Raw genomic sequence first — 16,180 nt, 5'->3', positions numbered from 1 at the left:
ACTATCATTATATACTATAGTATTTACTGTAGTGTTTTTATACTAATTGACTATAGTATAAATGCAGTAGTATTGCTATAGTTAAATGATTATGGTGTATACTATAGGCTTTGGCGGTATCCAGATTGTCATACCGACCTTATGCCATCCCGGGATATTCTGTAATAGTGGCACTGAACAAAAGGGGTGCTATTTTCAAACCCCATTCAGCCTCTGTAATCCAAAGGTTACCAATGCTGATTTTACAAAAAGCTGACCACTAAGCTAGATAACCAGCCAGAAATGTCTACCTGCTGACTTACAGCTGCACTAGTTCAGACAGCATTCCTGTGTATATTAAGACACCACGGAGTCAGTGCAAGATATGGCTCAGAAAACGTACCTCAATCCAGGGATGAGAAATGGTTGTACTCTGAATGGTCCCATTATCCCAACTGTTACACCGTGAGGATAATGGGACAATTCGGAGTACCTCACATTTCTCATCCCTGGATTGAGGTACATTTTAATCTACACAGGTCTGCTGGCTACTAGAGAACTAGCTACTAAATTAGCAAACCAAATGCACAACTACAGAGTATTGAGCACATTTTAGACAGTTAACTTAATAGTTAGAAGATATCTAGCTGTCAAACATTTAGTGATGAATTCCATACTGTAACTAGATCACCCGGTATGTGCTGCGCAACAGTGAGTGACTCACAAGGTACCGGTCTTTTGTGTGCTTGTAGACAAACACCATGTGATTAGGGACTACCGACTACCGTTAAAAATAACGTGACAGGTGAAATGAAGAACGCAATCTTCTTTATCTCCTAACATATTGCACAAGTTGACTGCAGGTACTTTACTTAAAAAGTAGCTACAAATATTCAAAGTATTTAAAAAATGTATGAAATAGTTTCATTGATATTGACAGTATTGAAAAAGCATCCCGTGGCTATTTCCAAATACCCCAGTATACAGTATACTACCCAAGCCTAAAATACTATAATCTTTACTATAGTATTTTTGTTTTATTATCTTTGACATAGAATTGGCTGCTTTCACTTTTCTCCTACTAAAACACTTACATAACCAGTAGGTAGAAATTCTATAGTAACTACAACACATGATTAAGGTATACTACAGTGTGTAGTATAGTATTCTACAGTACACTACAGATTTCTATAGTAAGCACTACACGATCGAGGGGAATAGTAGTGTGTAGTATAGTATTCAGCAGTAAGGATTAATATTTTCAAGACAAGTTTCAATACCCTCGAATAATTAATATTTATCCCAAAAGTTCTGCACCGCACCGGTACCTGCCCATTTAAAGAGTTTAAAGCCAAGATATGGTCACTATGCCAGGGTTCTCCCCAAATAAGAGAGTAAAGATTTCAGAGAAAATTAAATATATTTAGTCATTATAGAGTCTGTCTTTGATCTTTGATCGCCAATGACATTGTTGTGAATTGTGAAACAGGCCATTCATAAATTCTGAGCCTTATGTTCCCTCAATTAATTCAGCAAATGTCAGGTCGCACAGAGCGCACCCAAAGCATTGAGATGTATAATCAAACAAACTTTAATGGCAGTCAAACAAAAGTAAAGTGACTAAAGTGGCTAATCTTGCTAGATAACCTTCAACGAATGATAGAGTATCTCCTATATTTGGCAAAAATGGAGTTGATGATTATACAGACAGCAGATCAGCTCATGAATAATAGGGAGATGAAGAGTGGACATAGTTTAAATATCAAAGTATCTTAACAAAGAACACCCGTTTTCAAAATATCCATATTGTTAGTTGAGCATACTATGGGCAGAAAGTCTGAGACAGAGCACAGAAGCACAGAAGCAGGGGAAATGTGATAGCGGTAGTTTGACATGCATAGACCAGAGACATGCTTTGATAATGCAACCTATGGATTACAGAATAAAGTTAGGAATTTTCATGCAAGACAGGAGTCAGGATTTTGGATAAGAAAATAGCCTAGGCATTCGTACAGGAGAAGATATAATTTTCCCTCATGCCTACCCACAGACTTCATGTCTGTGACTAAATTGTGCATAGGCCTATCAAATTTGTGAATGTCTGAAGAGTCACAATGACAGCTGTAGGAGTTTCCTGTAGGGTTCGTTAACTGCATTCGGGTCATGTGTGCAGTTCAGTAGTGGCAATTATGCGTTTACTTTGAATTTATGGCAACTTTGTGTGAAGTAAATACGCTAGACTAAAGGCTACCATGCGGCAACCTGTTTGGATAATATGCTATTAAATATTTTGCTGCACATGTTGTGTATTTTGTGGAATTGTATTAGTGCCGACATTGGGAATTTTTTTTGTAATTTTTCAGGTCTTGTCATTTAATATTTTCGGGAAATGTGTGTTCCTGGGTCAGTTAAGGGATCTCGGTTACCCATGTTAATCCCTATCCTACAGTTTACTACAGAATTCTACAGTAAACGGTAGTATAACTAATATTATTACAACAAAGTCAGTGTTATCGATTCCATGTACCAGTAACAAGGGGCACATAGGAACAGTATAGGTGGAAAAACTTTGAGTGAGAGCCAGGGAAGGCAAGGCTGGGTCATCTTGGTACCTTGTTAGAAGTCGGAGACGGGGTCATTTGGATGTCACTCTGGCGGCTCCAGTGGTACCTCAGTGGTTGGACCTGCTCCCCGTTACGAGCATCCACTCGCTCTGTGGCCGGGGTCCTGGGAGACAGCACACACTCACACATTAACAAAGTTCATACCACAATTTCAATAATGGTGGTGCTAAAGCGTTACAAATAGTAAGCTGAGAACTGCCATAAGAGATAAGAATGATGTTTCTCTAGAACACTGGTCGAACCCTCAAAGAATGGGTGTTTGGTTACAATACGCTGGTATACATGATATTACAACCTAGGGGAATAATCTGGTTCTGAAGAGTCAGAGGTCATTGCAGTGTTACAGTATTAGTAGAAATGAGGTTGACAGAAGTAACGCTCAAAATAAGCTTATAGAACTGAGACTCAAGAATGGTCACCATCACTATCCTCGAAACCGGCTCTAAAGGAGTCTTATATAAAACATTGAAGAAATGGGGAACTGGGGTGAGTTTTCCAAAGTCTTCGTAGCATTTAGTTTGTCGTTATATCCTACTTAAAGTGCATCGCTAGTATCGGAGCTGTTTAGTCAAAAAACACCTGTTGAACTAAAACTGATCAATCAAATTGAGTCACTCTCTTTAGATTATAGTGAGTTATTTTAATATGGACCAAAGTTCAGATATTTTTGCAAACTAGAGAGACTCTTGGGTGTTATATGGATCACTACGTATTAACGTTGCACTTCAGTAACAATTCGTCATAAAGACAACAGCCCAGAACTAATTCCATGGCTTTATTCTACCCTTAACATTTAGTACCTTTTAGCCTGTTCCGCATCAAACACCAAGCCCCACTTCTCACTATGGGCCACACTGACCCCATTGAATCATGGGTAGGGAAAAACACAGTTAACTCTGACCTTCATTGAGTGATAAAGTGCAAGATAAACCTTGTGCATGTCCAATTCAAACTTGCACATACTCTAGCTGGATATAGCCCCTTTCATTCCATTATAACTATTAAAGAAACACTATGGCCGTAATTCTGTCCATACTGATAGCGGATGTCTGCACTGCGCAAACATATACATACTATATAACCACTGTAACTAATATGTGAACACATAGCTGGTGTCCCCTGGGTCAGGGCTCTCACCGGCTCTGTTGGCGTCCGGTGCCCTTGTGGAAGAGGCTGGTAGTGCCCAGACAGGGTAGGTTGCGGTGACACCGGGGGAAACGCAGGGCGAGGAAGAGGAGAACCACTGGCAGGACGAAGAGGAAGATGACCAGCAAGGCCACACGTGCCGGGTCAGATCCTGGAGATACAGAAAATATTGTGTTCTTGGTTATCATGGCAGACATAGAATTAAAGCTGGGTGCAGGTTACTTATTTCATCCTAGTTTTATTGATACGGTGTTCCAATTTCTCCAGGATTTGATTAAGATAAGGAGTGTTTTCACTATATATTTTACCTCTTGGTGATGTCATTCGGAAACAATGTTAACATTCACTGCTATGCGGATGACACACATTTCGATGAAACATGGTGAAGCCCCAAAATTGCCCTCAATGGAAGCCTGTGTTTCAGACATAAGGAAGTGGATGGCTGGACTCGGACAAAACAGAGATGCTTGTTCTAGGTCCCAAGAAACAAAGAGATATTCTGTTGAACCTGACAATTAATCTTGATGGATGTACGGTCGTCTCAAATAATACTGTGAAGGACCTCGGCGTTACTCTGGACCCTGATCTCTCTTTTGAAGAACATATCAAGACTGTTTCAAGGACAGCTTTTTTCCCATCTACGTAACATTGCAAAAATCAGAAACTTTCTGACCAAAAATGATGCAGAAAAATGTATCCATGTTTTTGTCACTTCTAGGTTAGACTACTGCAATGCTCTACTTTCTGGCTACCCAGATAAAGCACTCAATAAACTTCAGTAAGTGCTAAACACGGCTGCTAGAATCTTGACTAGAACCAAAAGATTGGATCATATTATTCCAGTGCTAGCCTCTCTACACTGGCTTCCTGTTAAGGCAAGGGCTGATTTCAAGGTTTTACTGCTAACCTACAAAGCATTACAAGGGCTTGCTCCTACCTATCTTTCCGAATTTGGTCCTGCCGTACATACCTACACGTACGCTATGGTCACAAGATGCAGGCCTCCTAACTGTCCCTAGAATTTCTAAGCAAACAGCTGGAGGCAGGGCTTTCTCCTACCTATCTTTCCGAATTTGGTCCTGCCGTATATACCTACACGTACACTACGGCCACAAGACGCAGGTCTTCTAATTGTCCCTATAATTTCTAAGCAAACAGCTGGAGGCAGGGCTTTCTCCTATAGGGCTCCATTTTTATGGAATGGTCTGCCTACCCATGTGAGAGATGCAGACTTGGTCTCAACCTTTAAGTCTTTATTGAAGACTCATCTCTTCAGTAGGTGCTATGATTGAGTGTAGTCTGGCCCAGGAGTGTGAAGGTGAACGGAAAGGCACTGGAGCAACGAACCACCCTAGCCGGTTCCCTCCACTGGGATTCTCTGCCTCTCACCCTAATACAGGGGCTGAGTCACTGGCTTACTGGTGCTCTTCCATGCCGTCCCTAGGAGGGGTGTGTCACTTGAGTGGGTTGAGTCACTGACGTGATCTTACTGTCGGGGTTGGCGCCCCCCTTGGGTTGTGCCGTGGCGGAGATCTTTGTAGGCTACACTCGGCCTTGTCTCAGGAAGGTAAGTTGGTGGTTGAAGATATCCCTCTAGTGGTGTGGGGACTGTGCTTTGGCAAAGTGGGTGGGGTTATATCCTGTCTGTTTGGCCCTGTCCGGGTGTATCGTCAGATGGGGCCACAGTGTCTCCCAACCCCTCCCGTCTCAGCCTCCAGTACTTATGCTGCAGTAGTTTGTCTCGGGGAGCTAGGATCAGTCTGTTATCTGGAGTATTTCTCCTGTCTTATCCAGTGCCCTGTGTGAATTTAAGTATGCTCACACACACACACACACACACACACACACACACACACACACACACACACACACACACACACACACACACACACACACACACACACACACACACACACACACACACACACACACACACACACACACACACACACACACACACACACACACACACACACACACAGGACCTGAGCCCTAGGACCATGCCTCAGGACTACCTGGCCTGATGTCTCCTTGCTGTCCCCAGTCCACCTCGCCGTGCTGCTGCTCCAGTTTCAACTGTTCCGCCTGCAGCTATGGAACACAGACCTGTTCACCGGACGTGCTACCTGTCCCAGACCTGCGGTTTTCAATTCTCTAGAGACAGCAGGAACGGTAGAGATACTCTCAATGATCGGCTATGAAAAGCCAACTGACATGTACTCCTGAGGTGCAGACCTGTTGCACCCTCAACAACCACTATGATTATTATTATTTGACCCTGCTGGTCATCTATGAACATTTGAACATATTGGCTATATTCTGTTATAATCTCCACCTGACACAGCCAGAAGAGGACTGGCCACCCCTCATAGCCTGGTTCCTCTCTAGGTTTCTTCCTAGGTTCTGGCCTTTCTAGGGAGTTTGTGCTAGCCACCATGCTTCTACACCTGCATTGCTTGCTGTTTGGTGTTTTAGGCTGTGTTTCTGTGCAGCACTTGATGTAAGAAGGGCTTTATAAATACATTTGATTTGAGTGTATATCTATGAGTGCAGTCAAGTTGTGCATTAACAGAGGAATGGTGAGGTACCTCTAGGTGCTCTTGCAGGGCCACTGTCCACACTGCCTCCATGGCCCGTGGACCTACAGTCTGGAGGAGCCCAACCCACGTCACAGTGGCAGTTCTTATTGCTGTTGCACACCTGGCAATGTCAGAGAGAGGATATTGAGCCATATTATTCATTTAACATCAACAGTATGAGCCAGTCCATTGTGAGCGATACAATATAACTCCTATAAGGGGAGACAGGCAGCCGGTTTGCTCACCCCGTGTCCGTTGCATTTGCTCTGACAATCGTCAACGGCGAACAAAGACACATCCTGACACCGCTGGTTCCAACAGGCCTGGACCACAACATGGTCAGTAAAACCAATCATCATTTTAGATATTTACGTAAACTCAGATAACAACACAGAAAACCTCTCCTATTCCAAAAGGTCAAATGACCCATTCCACAAAAACAGAAGTATCTTGCATTGTATTTCTATAGTTGAGGAAATGCCCACCTTGCCAAGACCACACGCGGTGCCCTGTGCCACCATGGCAGGGTCGGAGACGTCATCGCCAAGGTGGAAGTAGGTTCCCCGGCAGACAAAGTCGCTATAGTTAAATTTTACTTTGGTGGTCAGGATCTCAGCGCTGGTGCCTAGCAACGGACGGTCGTTGCCTCCCTGGCACTGGAGCCTCCCACAATGCACATCTCTGAAAAGTCAGACAGTCAGAGCAACAGTTCTATATATAGAAGTGTTCATTAGGCATCAAATTGAAGAATAAGAACTGAAACAAGGCAGGACTACATTAACTTGTCCAATAAAATATGCTCATTTTGTTGTCTGTTGCAAAACAATTTGCTACGATGTGCCCTAATGAACATGGAACCTACTTGCTAGGGCAGGGGATGTAGGTTCCGTTTGGCATCTGGCCACAGTTGCCGTATTTGTTGCCCTGTTTGTTGACGGAGGAAAAGCAGACAGACGGAGCCCTTGTGGAATCTGAAAAGAAAAGGAAGTTTAAACAATCATAATTGTCTCAAAAATCATACAGTAAAAGTGTCTGAACAACACTGCCTCCTGAGTTTATGAGCCAATCTCAATTCTCCAACACATAACTCGCCAAAACAGTTTCTTCAATCACTAGTAGTGACATTATATATACAGTTGAAGCTGGAAGTATACACACACCTTTGTCAAATACATTTAAACTCAGTTTATCACAATTCCTGACGTTTAATCCTAATAGAAATTCCCTGTCTTAGGTCAGTTAGGATCACCACTTTATTTTAAGAATGTGAAATGTCAGAATAAAAGTAGAGAGAATGATTTATTTCAGCTTTTATTTCTTTCATCACATTCCCAGTGGGTCAGAAGTTTACATGCACTCAATTAGTATTTGGTAGCATTGCCTTGAAATTGTTAAACCTGGGTCAAATGTTTTCGGGTAGCCTTCCACATGCTTCCCACAATAAGTTTCCCACAAAGTTCCGGTTCCGGTTGGAGCGAGTGGTCGCATCTGCACGTCGCTCCAACGGGTAGTATAACTTTTTCATTATATCTCATTATATCACAACGGTTTGATTTGTCTTATCTTAGCAATTTCTTCTCAGCTAGCTACATAGCCGTCTTTGTATCAAAAGATAATTGCGTAATTATCGTATTTCGCCGTCCTAACGTAGTCTTCACTAGTCTTCACTAGCCAGCTAGCTAACGTCCACTGATTAGCTGCACTGGAGAAACTGTTACACTCAACTGAACGACTTGATTAGTTTAGTGTCAGCTAGCTACATAGCTGTCTTTGCTGTCTTCGTATCATCGTATCATCGTATCCAAGATAATTGTGTTGTTTAGGTTTAGAGTGTGTAGTCTTAGAGTGATTATCTTAATTTACCGAGGTTAGCTAGCCAGCTATTTGTCGTCCTTAACGTAGGTGACTCTGCTAGCTAGCCAACAGCTAGCCAACGCTAGCCAACGTCTTCTGTATAGAACTCAACTACCCGGTCGCATTCACAGGTTGTATCACATTTTCACTTCATTTTCATTACAGTACAACGGTTTGATTTGTTTGATCGTAGCTAGCTACTTAGCTAGCTACATAGCCGTCTTTGTATCAAAGATAATTGTGTAGTCTAGAGCGATTTTCTAGGTTCGCTAGCCATCTATTGTCGTTCTTTTAACGCAACGTAACGTAAACAACACTGCTAGCTAGCCTGCTAGCCCCGAATTTCAACACTGCAGAAACTATTACACTCAACGGAACGACTTGATTAGTGTAGTGTCAACAACGCACCCACTGCCAGCTGGCCTACTTCAGCAGTACTGTATCATTTTAATCATTTTAGTCAATAAGATTCTTGCTACGTAGCTTAACTTTCTGAACATTCGAGACGTGTAGTCCACTTGTCATTCCAATCTCCTTTGCATTAGCGTAGCCTCTTCTGTAGCCTGTCAACTATGTGTCGGTTTATCCCTGTTCTCTCCTCTCTGCACAGACCATACAAACGCTCCTCACCGCGTGGCCGCGGCCACCCTACTCTGGTGGTCCCAGCGCGCACGACCCACGTGGAGTTCCAGGTCTCCGGTAGCCTCTGGAACTGCCAATCTGCGGTCAACAAGGCAGAGTTCATCTCAGCCCATGCCTCCCTCCAGTCCCTCGACTTCTTGGCCCTGACGGAAACATGGATCACCACAGACAACACTGCTACTCCTACTGCTCTCTCTTCGTCCGCCCACGTGTTCTCGCACACCCCGAGAGCGTCTGGTCAGCGGGGTGGTGGCACCGGGATCCTCATCTCTCCCAAGTGGTCATTCTCTCTTTCTCCCCTTACCCATCTGTCTATCGCCTCCTTTGAATTCCATGCTGTCACAGTCACTAGCCCTTTCAAGCTTAACATCCTTATCATTTATCGCCCTCCAGGTTCCCTCGGAGAGTTCATCAATGAGCTTGATGCCTTGATAAGCTCCTTTCCTGAGGACGGCTCACCTCTCACAGTTCTGGGCGACTTTAACCTCCCCACGTCTACCTTTGACTCTTTCCTCTCTGCCTCCTTCTTTCCACTCCTCTCCTCTTTTGACCTCACCCTCTCACCTTCCCCCTACTCACAAGGCAGGCAATACGCTCGACCTCATCTTTACTAGATGCTGTTCTTCCACTAACCTCATTGCAACTCCTCCAAGTCTCCGACCACTGCCTTGTATCCTTTTCCCTCTCGCTCTCATCCAACACCTCCCACACTGCCCCTACTCGGATGGTATCGCCCGTCCCAACCTTCGCTCTCTCTCCCCCGCTACTCTCTCCTCTTCCATCCTATCATCTCTTCCCTCCGCTCAAACCTTCTCCCACCTATCTCCTGATTCTGCCTCCTCAACCCTCCTCTCCTCCCTCTCTGCATCCCTTGACTCTCTATGTCCCCTATCCTCCAGGCCGGCTCGGTCCTCCCCTCCCGCTCCGTGGCTCGATGACTCATTGCGAGCTCACAGAACAGGGCTCCGGGCAGCCGAGCGGAAATGGAGGAAAACCGCCTCCCTGCGGACCTGGCATCCTTTCACTCCCTCCTCTCTACATTTTCCTCCTCTGTCTCTGCTGCTAAAGCCACTTTCTACCACGCTAAATTCCAAGCTTCTGCCTCTAACCCTAGGAAGCTCTTTGCCACCTTCTCCTCCCTCCTGAATCCTCGCGCCCCCTCCCCCCCCTCCTCCCTCTCTGCAGATGACTTCGTCAACCATTTTGAAAAGAAGGTCGACGACATCCGATCCTCGTTTGCTAAGTCAAACGACACCGCTGGTTCTGCTCACACTGCCCTACCCTATGCTCTGACCTCTTTCTCCCCTCTCTCTCCAGATGAAATCTCGCGTCTTGTGACGGCCGGCCGCCCAACAACCTGCCCGCTTGACCCTATCCCCTCCTCTCTTCTCCAGACCATTTCCGGAGACCTTCTCCCTTACCTCACCTCGCTCATCAACTCATCCCTGACCGTTGGCTACGTCCCTTCCGTCTTCAAGAGAGCGAGAGTTGCACCCCTTCTGAAAAAACCTACACTCGATCCCTCCGATGTCAACAATTACAGACCAGTATCCCTTCTTTCTTTTCTCTCCAAAACTCTTGAACGTGCCGTCCTTGGCCAGCTCTCCCGCTATCTCTCTCTGAATGACCTTCTTGATCCAAATCAGTCAGGTTTCAAGACTAGTCATTCAACTGAGACTGCTCTCCTCTGTATCACGGAGGCGCTCCGCACTGCTAAAGCTAACTCTCTCTCCTCTGCTCTCATCCTTCTAGATCTATCGGCTGCCTTCGATACTGTGAACCATCAGATCCTCCTCTCCACCCTCTCCGAGTTGGGCATCTCCGGCGCGGCCCACGCTTGGATTGCGTCCTACCTGACAGGTCGCTCCTACCAGGTGGCGTGGCGAGAATCTGTCTCCTCACCACGCGCTCTCACCACTGGTGTCCCCCAGGGCTCTGTTCTTGGCCCTCTCCTATTCTCGCTATACACCAAGTCACTTGGCTCTGTCATAACCTCACATGGTCTCTCTTATCATTGCTATGCAGACGACACACAATTAATCTTCTCCTTTCCCCCTTCTGATGACCAGGTGGCGAATCGCATCTCTGCATGTCTGGCAGACATATCAGTGTGGATGACGGATCACCACCTCAAGCTGAACCTCGGCAAGACGGAGCTGCTCTTCCTCCCGGGAAGGACTGCCCGTTCCATGATCTCGCCATCACGGTTGACAACTCCACTGTGTCCTCCTCCCAGAGCGCCAAGAACCTTGGTGTGATCCTGGACAACACCCTGTCGTTCTCAACTAACATCAAGGCGGTGGCCCGTTCCTGTAGGTTCATGCTCTACAACATCCGCAGAGTACGACCCTGCCTCACACAGGAAGCGGCGCAGGTCCTAATCCAGGCACTTGTCATCTCCCGTCTGGATTACTTCGCTGTTGGCTGGGCTCCCTGCCTGTGCCATTAAACCCCTTCAACTCATCCAGAACGCCGCAGCCCGTCTGGTGTTCAACCTTCCCAAGTTCTCTCACGTCACCCCGCTCCTCCGTTCTCTCCACTGGCTTCCAGTTGAAGCTCGCATCCGCTACAAGACCATGGTGCTTGCCTACGGAGCTGTGAGGGGAACGGCACCTCAGTACCTCCAGGCTCTGATCAGGCCCTACACCCAAACAAGGGCACTGCGTTCATCCACCTCTGGCCTGCTCGCCTCCCTACCACTGAGGAAGTACAGCTCCCGCTCAGCCCAGTCAAAACTGTTCGCTGCCCTGGCCCCCCAATGGTGGAACAAACTCCCTCACGACGCCAGGACAGCGGAGTCAATCACCACCTTCCGGAGACACCTGAAACCCCACCTCTTTAAGGAATACCTAGGATAGGTTAAGTAATCCCTCTCACCCCACCCCCCCCCTAAGTTTTAGATGCACTATTGTTAAGTGACTGTCCCACTGGATGTCATAAGGTGAATGCACCAATTTGTAAGTCGCTCTGGATAAGAGCGTCTGCTAAATGACTTAAATGTAATGTAAATGTAAGTTAGTTAGGAGGAATGGGACAAAATGCACCCGACAGAGCTAGTGTAACCGAGTCAGGTTTGTAGGCCTCCTTGCTCACACATGCTTTTTCAGTTCTGCCCCCAAATGTTCTATAGGATTGAGGTCAGAGCTTTGTGATGGCCACTCCAATACCTTGACTTTGCTGTCCTTTAGCCATTTTGCCACAACTTTGGAAGTATGATTAGGGTCATTGTCCATTTGGAAGACCCATTTGTAACCAAGCATTAACTTCCTGACAGATGTCTTGAGATGTTGCTTCAATATATCCACATCATTTTCCTCTTCATGATGCCATCTATTTTATGAAGTGCACCAGTCCCTCCTGCAGGAAAGCACCCCCACAACACGATGCTGCCACCTCCGTGCTTCACAGTTGGGATGGTGTTCTTCGGCTTGCAAGCCTCCCACTTTTTCTTCCAAACATAACGATGGCCATTATTGCCAAACAGTTATATTTTTCTTTCATCAGACCAGAGGACATTTTCCCAAAAAGTATGATCTTTACCCTCATATGCAGTTGCAAACCGTAGTCTGGCTATTTTATGGCAGTTTTGGTGCAGTGACATCTTCTTTGCTGAGCGGCCTTTCAGGTTATGTCGATATAGGACTCGTTTTACTGTGGATACAGATACGTTTGTACCTGTGTCCTCCAGTATCTTCACAAGGTCCTTCACTGTTGTTCTGGGATTGATTTGCACTTTTCGCATCAAAGTACATTCATCTCTAGGAGACAGAACGCGTCTCCTTCCTAAGCGGGATGACGGCTGCATGGTCCCATGGTGTTTATACTTGCGTACTATTGTTTGTACAGATGAACGTGGTACCTTCAGGCATTTGGAAATTGCTCCCAAGGATGAACCAGACTTGTTGAGGTCTACAAATTTTTTTCTGAGGTCTTGCTGATTTCTTTGGATTTTCAAGCAAAGATGTCATGATGTCAAGCAAAGAGGCACTGAGTTTGAAGGTAGGCCTTTAAATACATCCACACCTCCAATTGACTCAAATTATGTAAATTAGCATATCAGAAGCTTCTAAAGCCATCATGGAATTTTCTGGAATTTTCCAAGCTGGTTAAAGGCACAGTCCCCTGAGTGTATGTACACTTCAGACCCACTGGAATTGTGATACAGTGAATTATAAGTGAAATCATCTGTTTGTAAACAATTGTTGAAAAAATTACTTGTGTCATGCACAAAGTAGATGTCCAAACCGACTTGCTAAAACTATAGTTTGTTAACAAGAAATGTGTGGAGTGGTTGAAAAAACAAGTTTTAATGACTCCAACCTAAGTGTATGTAAACTTCCGACTTCAAATGTAGGAATCCTTTGTCCAGGGAAGTATTCTCTGTTGCTTTTAAAAAGGTTCCAGTTCCGCTGACCAGTCAGTCCAGAACTCTGGGGTTCAGATCTCGAGGTTCTACAGTACTTGGTCAAAGTACTGAAACAAGTCCAAATAACTAGCCACTACCTTCCCACAGTGGTATCAATCAAAATGGTTATTGGGTCCAGAACATTTCACCAATAGTGTAACTCACTAGGTCCCCACAACATCTGGCACTGTGTGTTGAAGCTGGCGCAGACACCGCTGTAGCAGTAGGAGGAGCCTTCCTCGCAGGGCTCGCCGTTCTGCAGGAACACGTTGGGGGGGCAGTAGGGAGAGGCACCGGTGCAGTGCTCTGGGAGGTCACACTCCCCCAGGGGCTGCCGACACATCCATCCACCTGTACGCAGCTGGTTAGATGGAGAAAATAGACAGCAAATCAGTAAAGGAGTTTATGATTTGGACCTTTGTTCAGTTTCTTGTGACAGATCATGTAACAGTTTAGTTTATTAGGATTATTGCACATGCAGCAGCTACTCTTCCTGGTGTCCACATAAAACATACAAATACATGACAAAATACAGAACAGTACTAGACAAGAACATAAACATCTGAGTTATAACATATAGAATTATAGTTATAATAAATATGATACTAACAACCTGAGCTGATTTTAAATGTAGGTGTTCAGTAGTGTGTTCAGTGATGAGGTTGAATGAGTGTGTGAGTGAGTGTATCAGTAAGGGTCCAGTGAAGGACACAGAGGCAGAGGCTTGCCCACCTTGCAGTTGTCACAACAGATGCCATCAGAGGAACACTGGGCCCCTGGAACCAGTTTACAGGTGGTGGCGTTGCAGCAAGGATCGTTACACTCCTGGACATCCAGAGAGACAGACACTTAATATTTCATCCTAAACCCTAAAGTTAGGGCTCTTCAACCTTTTCCTTTCCACGGACCCCCTCCCAGGCAAACTGCGACCCATGGACCCCCATCATACGTTAGTAATATAAACATTGAAATAACAAAATAAAATGTGTAATTTATACATGTATATATATTTTCGCGGGCCCCCTGATTGAATACCCCTGACCTAAATCATAAAGTCTGTTCATTGAATTATCATCTATGGTGGCAGGTTGGTGTTCATTGTGATGAATCTTGTCCTGGAGGCAGCTCTGCAGGGTGGTCAGTAGCAGGCACATCCACAAAGTCATAAAATCAGATTTTAAACCTAAACCTAACCCGTACCTTAACCCTGACCACACTGCTAACCTCACGCTGAACCTTAAATTAAGACCAAAAAGCACATTTTTGTTTTCATACATTTTGTATGATTTAGCCAAATTGGACTTAACAGCTGGCCCATCTAGAGGAAACCGCTCAGTGCTGCCTCCAGGGCAAGAGTCATCAAAATAAATGTCAACCTGCATCTATGGTGAGCTATGCTGTCCTCCCTAAAAATATCAAATTTACTGTCCAACATACATCCAGCAGGCCGCAGTCACACTCCTCTCCCTTCTCCACGTAGAGGTTTCCACAGCGTGGCCCCCCCAGCAGTTTCTCAGGCTGGGGCACGTTGAAGAGGCACATCCCCCCACCGTGGAGCAGGCTGAGGGACAGGTCTCTGGCACTGCAGCTGCTGAACAGCTGGCCTGGCATGAACCTGGGTCAGAGGGGCAAAGAGAGCAAGACATTTAGTGGATGCTCTCATCCAGAGCTTCTTACAAGTGCATTAAAATGAACATAATACTTGGCAACTGAGCTGCACATAACTGACCCTTTCTGTTTTGCATCATTGACTTAGCGTGGCTTGGTGACTTTGCGTGGCCTAATGCACGTCAAACGTAGCCCACCATAGCCCCATAGCACCTCACCCAGTAGATGGCTCCATGATGCAGCCTCCCAGGCGTGGCTCGTTCTGACACTGGCAGCGCCGTTCGGCCGTGTCATGATTCATGCCCAAATTGTGCCCGAGCTCATGAGCAATGGTGGACGCCACCCCCAGTACACTGACCAGGTGATCCTGCACACAGAGAGGGAGAGGGAGACACACAGTCAGTCAACTACCAGACTCATACTATCATTGTGGGGCAGTTGCCCCTCTACTCCACTGATAAACCTAACTGAGGCTAACTAACTCACCACATTGACCCCTCCTGACCGGTCCTTGGAGCACATGGAAGACTGAGATGCCATTCCCACTGTAGTTCCATCAAATGACTCCCCCCTGGAACAGATCAAACACATACAGTTATAGTTAGTCTATTTTCACAAAGAGGCCATCCACTGGTATATTCATGCATTTGGGATGGATCTGCTTCCATAATGTACAGGTGTGAGAAAGGCACGATAACCTTCAACCAAGTCCATTTGACTACTCACATAATGAGCTGAGCATTGTCGTGGCGCAGGCGGGGCAGCAGCTCTCTGGTGCGCCACTCCAGGAAGCGGTTGAGGGTGTCTGAGGGACTCTTGTCAACCCGGATCTTATCCTGGTCACTCCAGATCTCCAGCCCAGTTAGAGCCACACGCACACTCAGCGGCCGGTAGAACTAGAGAGGGGTAGAGGAGAACCACCATGACAAACCAATGAAAATATAATACAAATATACATCGGCCAGTATATTAGGTACACCCACCTAGTACCGGGTCAGGTCTCCCTTTGGCCCCAGAACAGCTGGAATTCTTTGGGGAATGGAAACATTTCTCAATTGGTATCAAGGGATCTAATGTGTGCCAGGAAAACGTTTCCCACACCATTACACCACTGCCACCAGCCTGTACCGTTAATGGATTCATGCTGCCTACGCCAAATACTGACTCTGCCATCAGCATGACACAACAGGCAATGTTTTTCCACTCCTCAATTGTCCAGTGTTGGTGATAGTGTGCCCACTGGAGACTTCTTCTTGCTTTTGGCTGATAGGAGTGGAACCCGGTGTTGTCGTCTGCTGTAATAGCACATCCATAAAAAGGACTGACGAGTTGTGTGTGAGATG

The 16,180-nt window shown here is 45.8% G+C and overlaps 1 protein-coding gene across 4 annotated transcripts in view; it reads right to left on the bottom strand.

The window, feature by feature from the left end:
- The window catches only part of LOC123997839 (disintegrin and metalloproteinase domain-containing protein 15-like), a 37,526-nt gene that overhangs the window by 7,215 nt on the left and 14,131 nt on the right, over positions 1-16,180 (bottom strand). For all 4 annotated transcript variants that reach the window (XM_046302434.1, XM_046302436.1, XM_046302435.1 and 1 more), the window contains exons 9-20: positions 15,564-15,733; positions 15,324-15,408; positions 15,056-15,204; positions 14,667-14,844; positions 13,962-14,054; positions 13,395-13,590; positions 7,191-7,299; positions 6,814-7,009; positions 6,574-6,651; positions 6,338-6,449; positions 3,741-3,900; positions 2,592-2,706 (exon numbers count right to left, since the gene is read on the bottom strand). In XM_046302434.1, coding sequence (XP_046158390.1) covers positions 2,592-2,706; positions 3,741-3,900; positions 6,338-6,449; positions 6,574-6,651; positions 6,814-7,009; positions 7,191-7,299; positions 13,395-13,590; positions 13,962-14,054; positions 14,667-14,844; positions 15,056-15,204; positions 15,324-15,408; positions 15,564-15,733 — 1,641 coding nt within the window. The remainder of the gene's footprint in view (positions 1-2,591; positions 2,707-3,740; positions 3,901-6,337; positions 6,450-6,573; positions 6,652-6,813; positions 7,010-7,190; positions 7,300-13,394; positions 13,591-13,961; positions 14,055-14,666; positions 14,845-15,055; positions 15,205-15,323; positions 15,409-15,563; positions 15,734-16,180) is intronic.

This window comes from Oncorhynchus gorbuscha, linkage group LG15 (genome assembly GCF_021184085.1).
Source record: "Oncorhynchus gorbuscha isolate QuinsamMale2020 ecotype Even-year linkage group LG15, OgorEven_v1.0, whole genome shotgun sequence".
Taxonomy (NCBI): Eukaryota; Metazoa; Chordata; class Actinopteri; order Salmoniformes; family Salmonidae; genus Oncorhynchus; species Oncorhynchus gorbuscha.
This window is presented reverse-complemented; position numbering and strand designations above follow the sequence as displayed.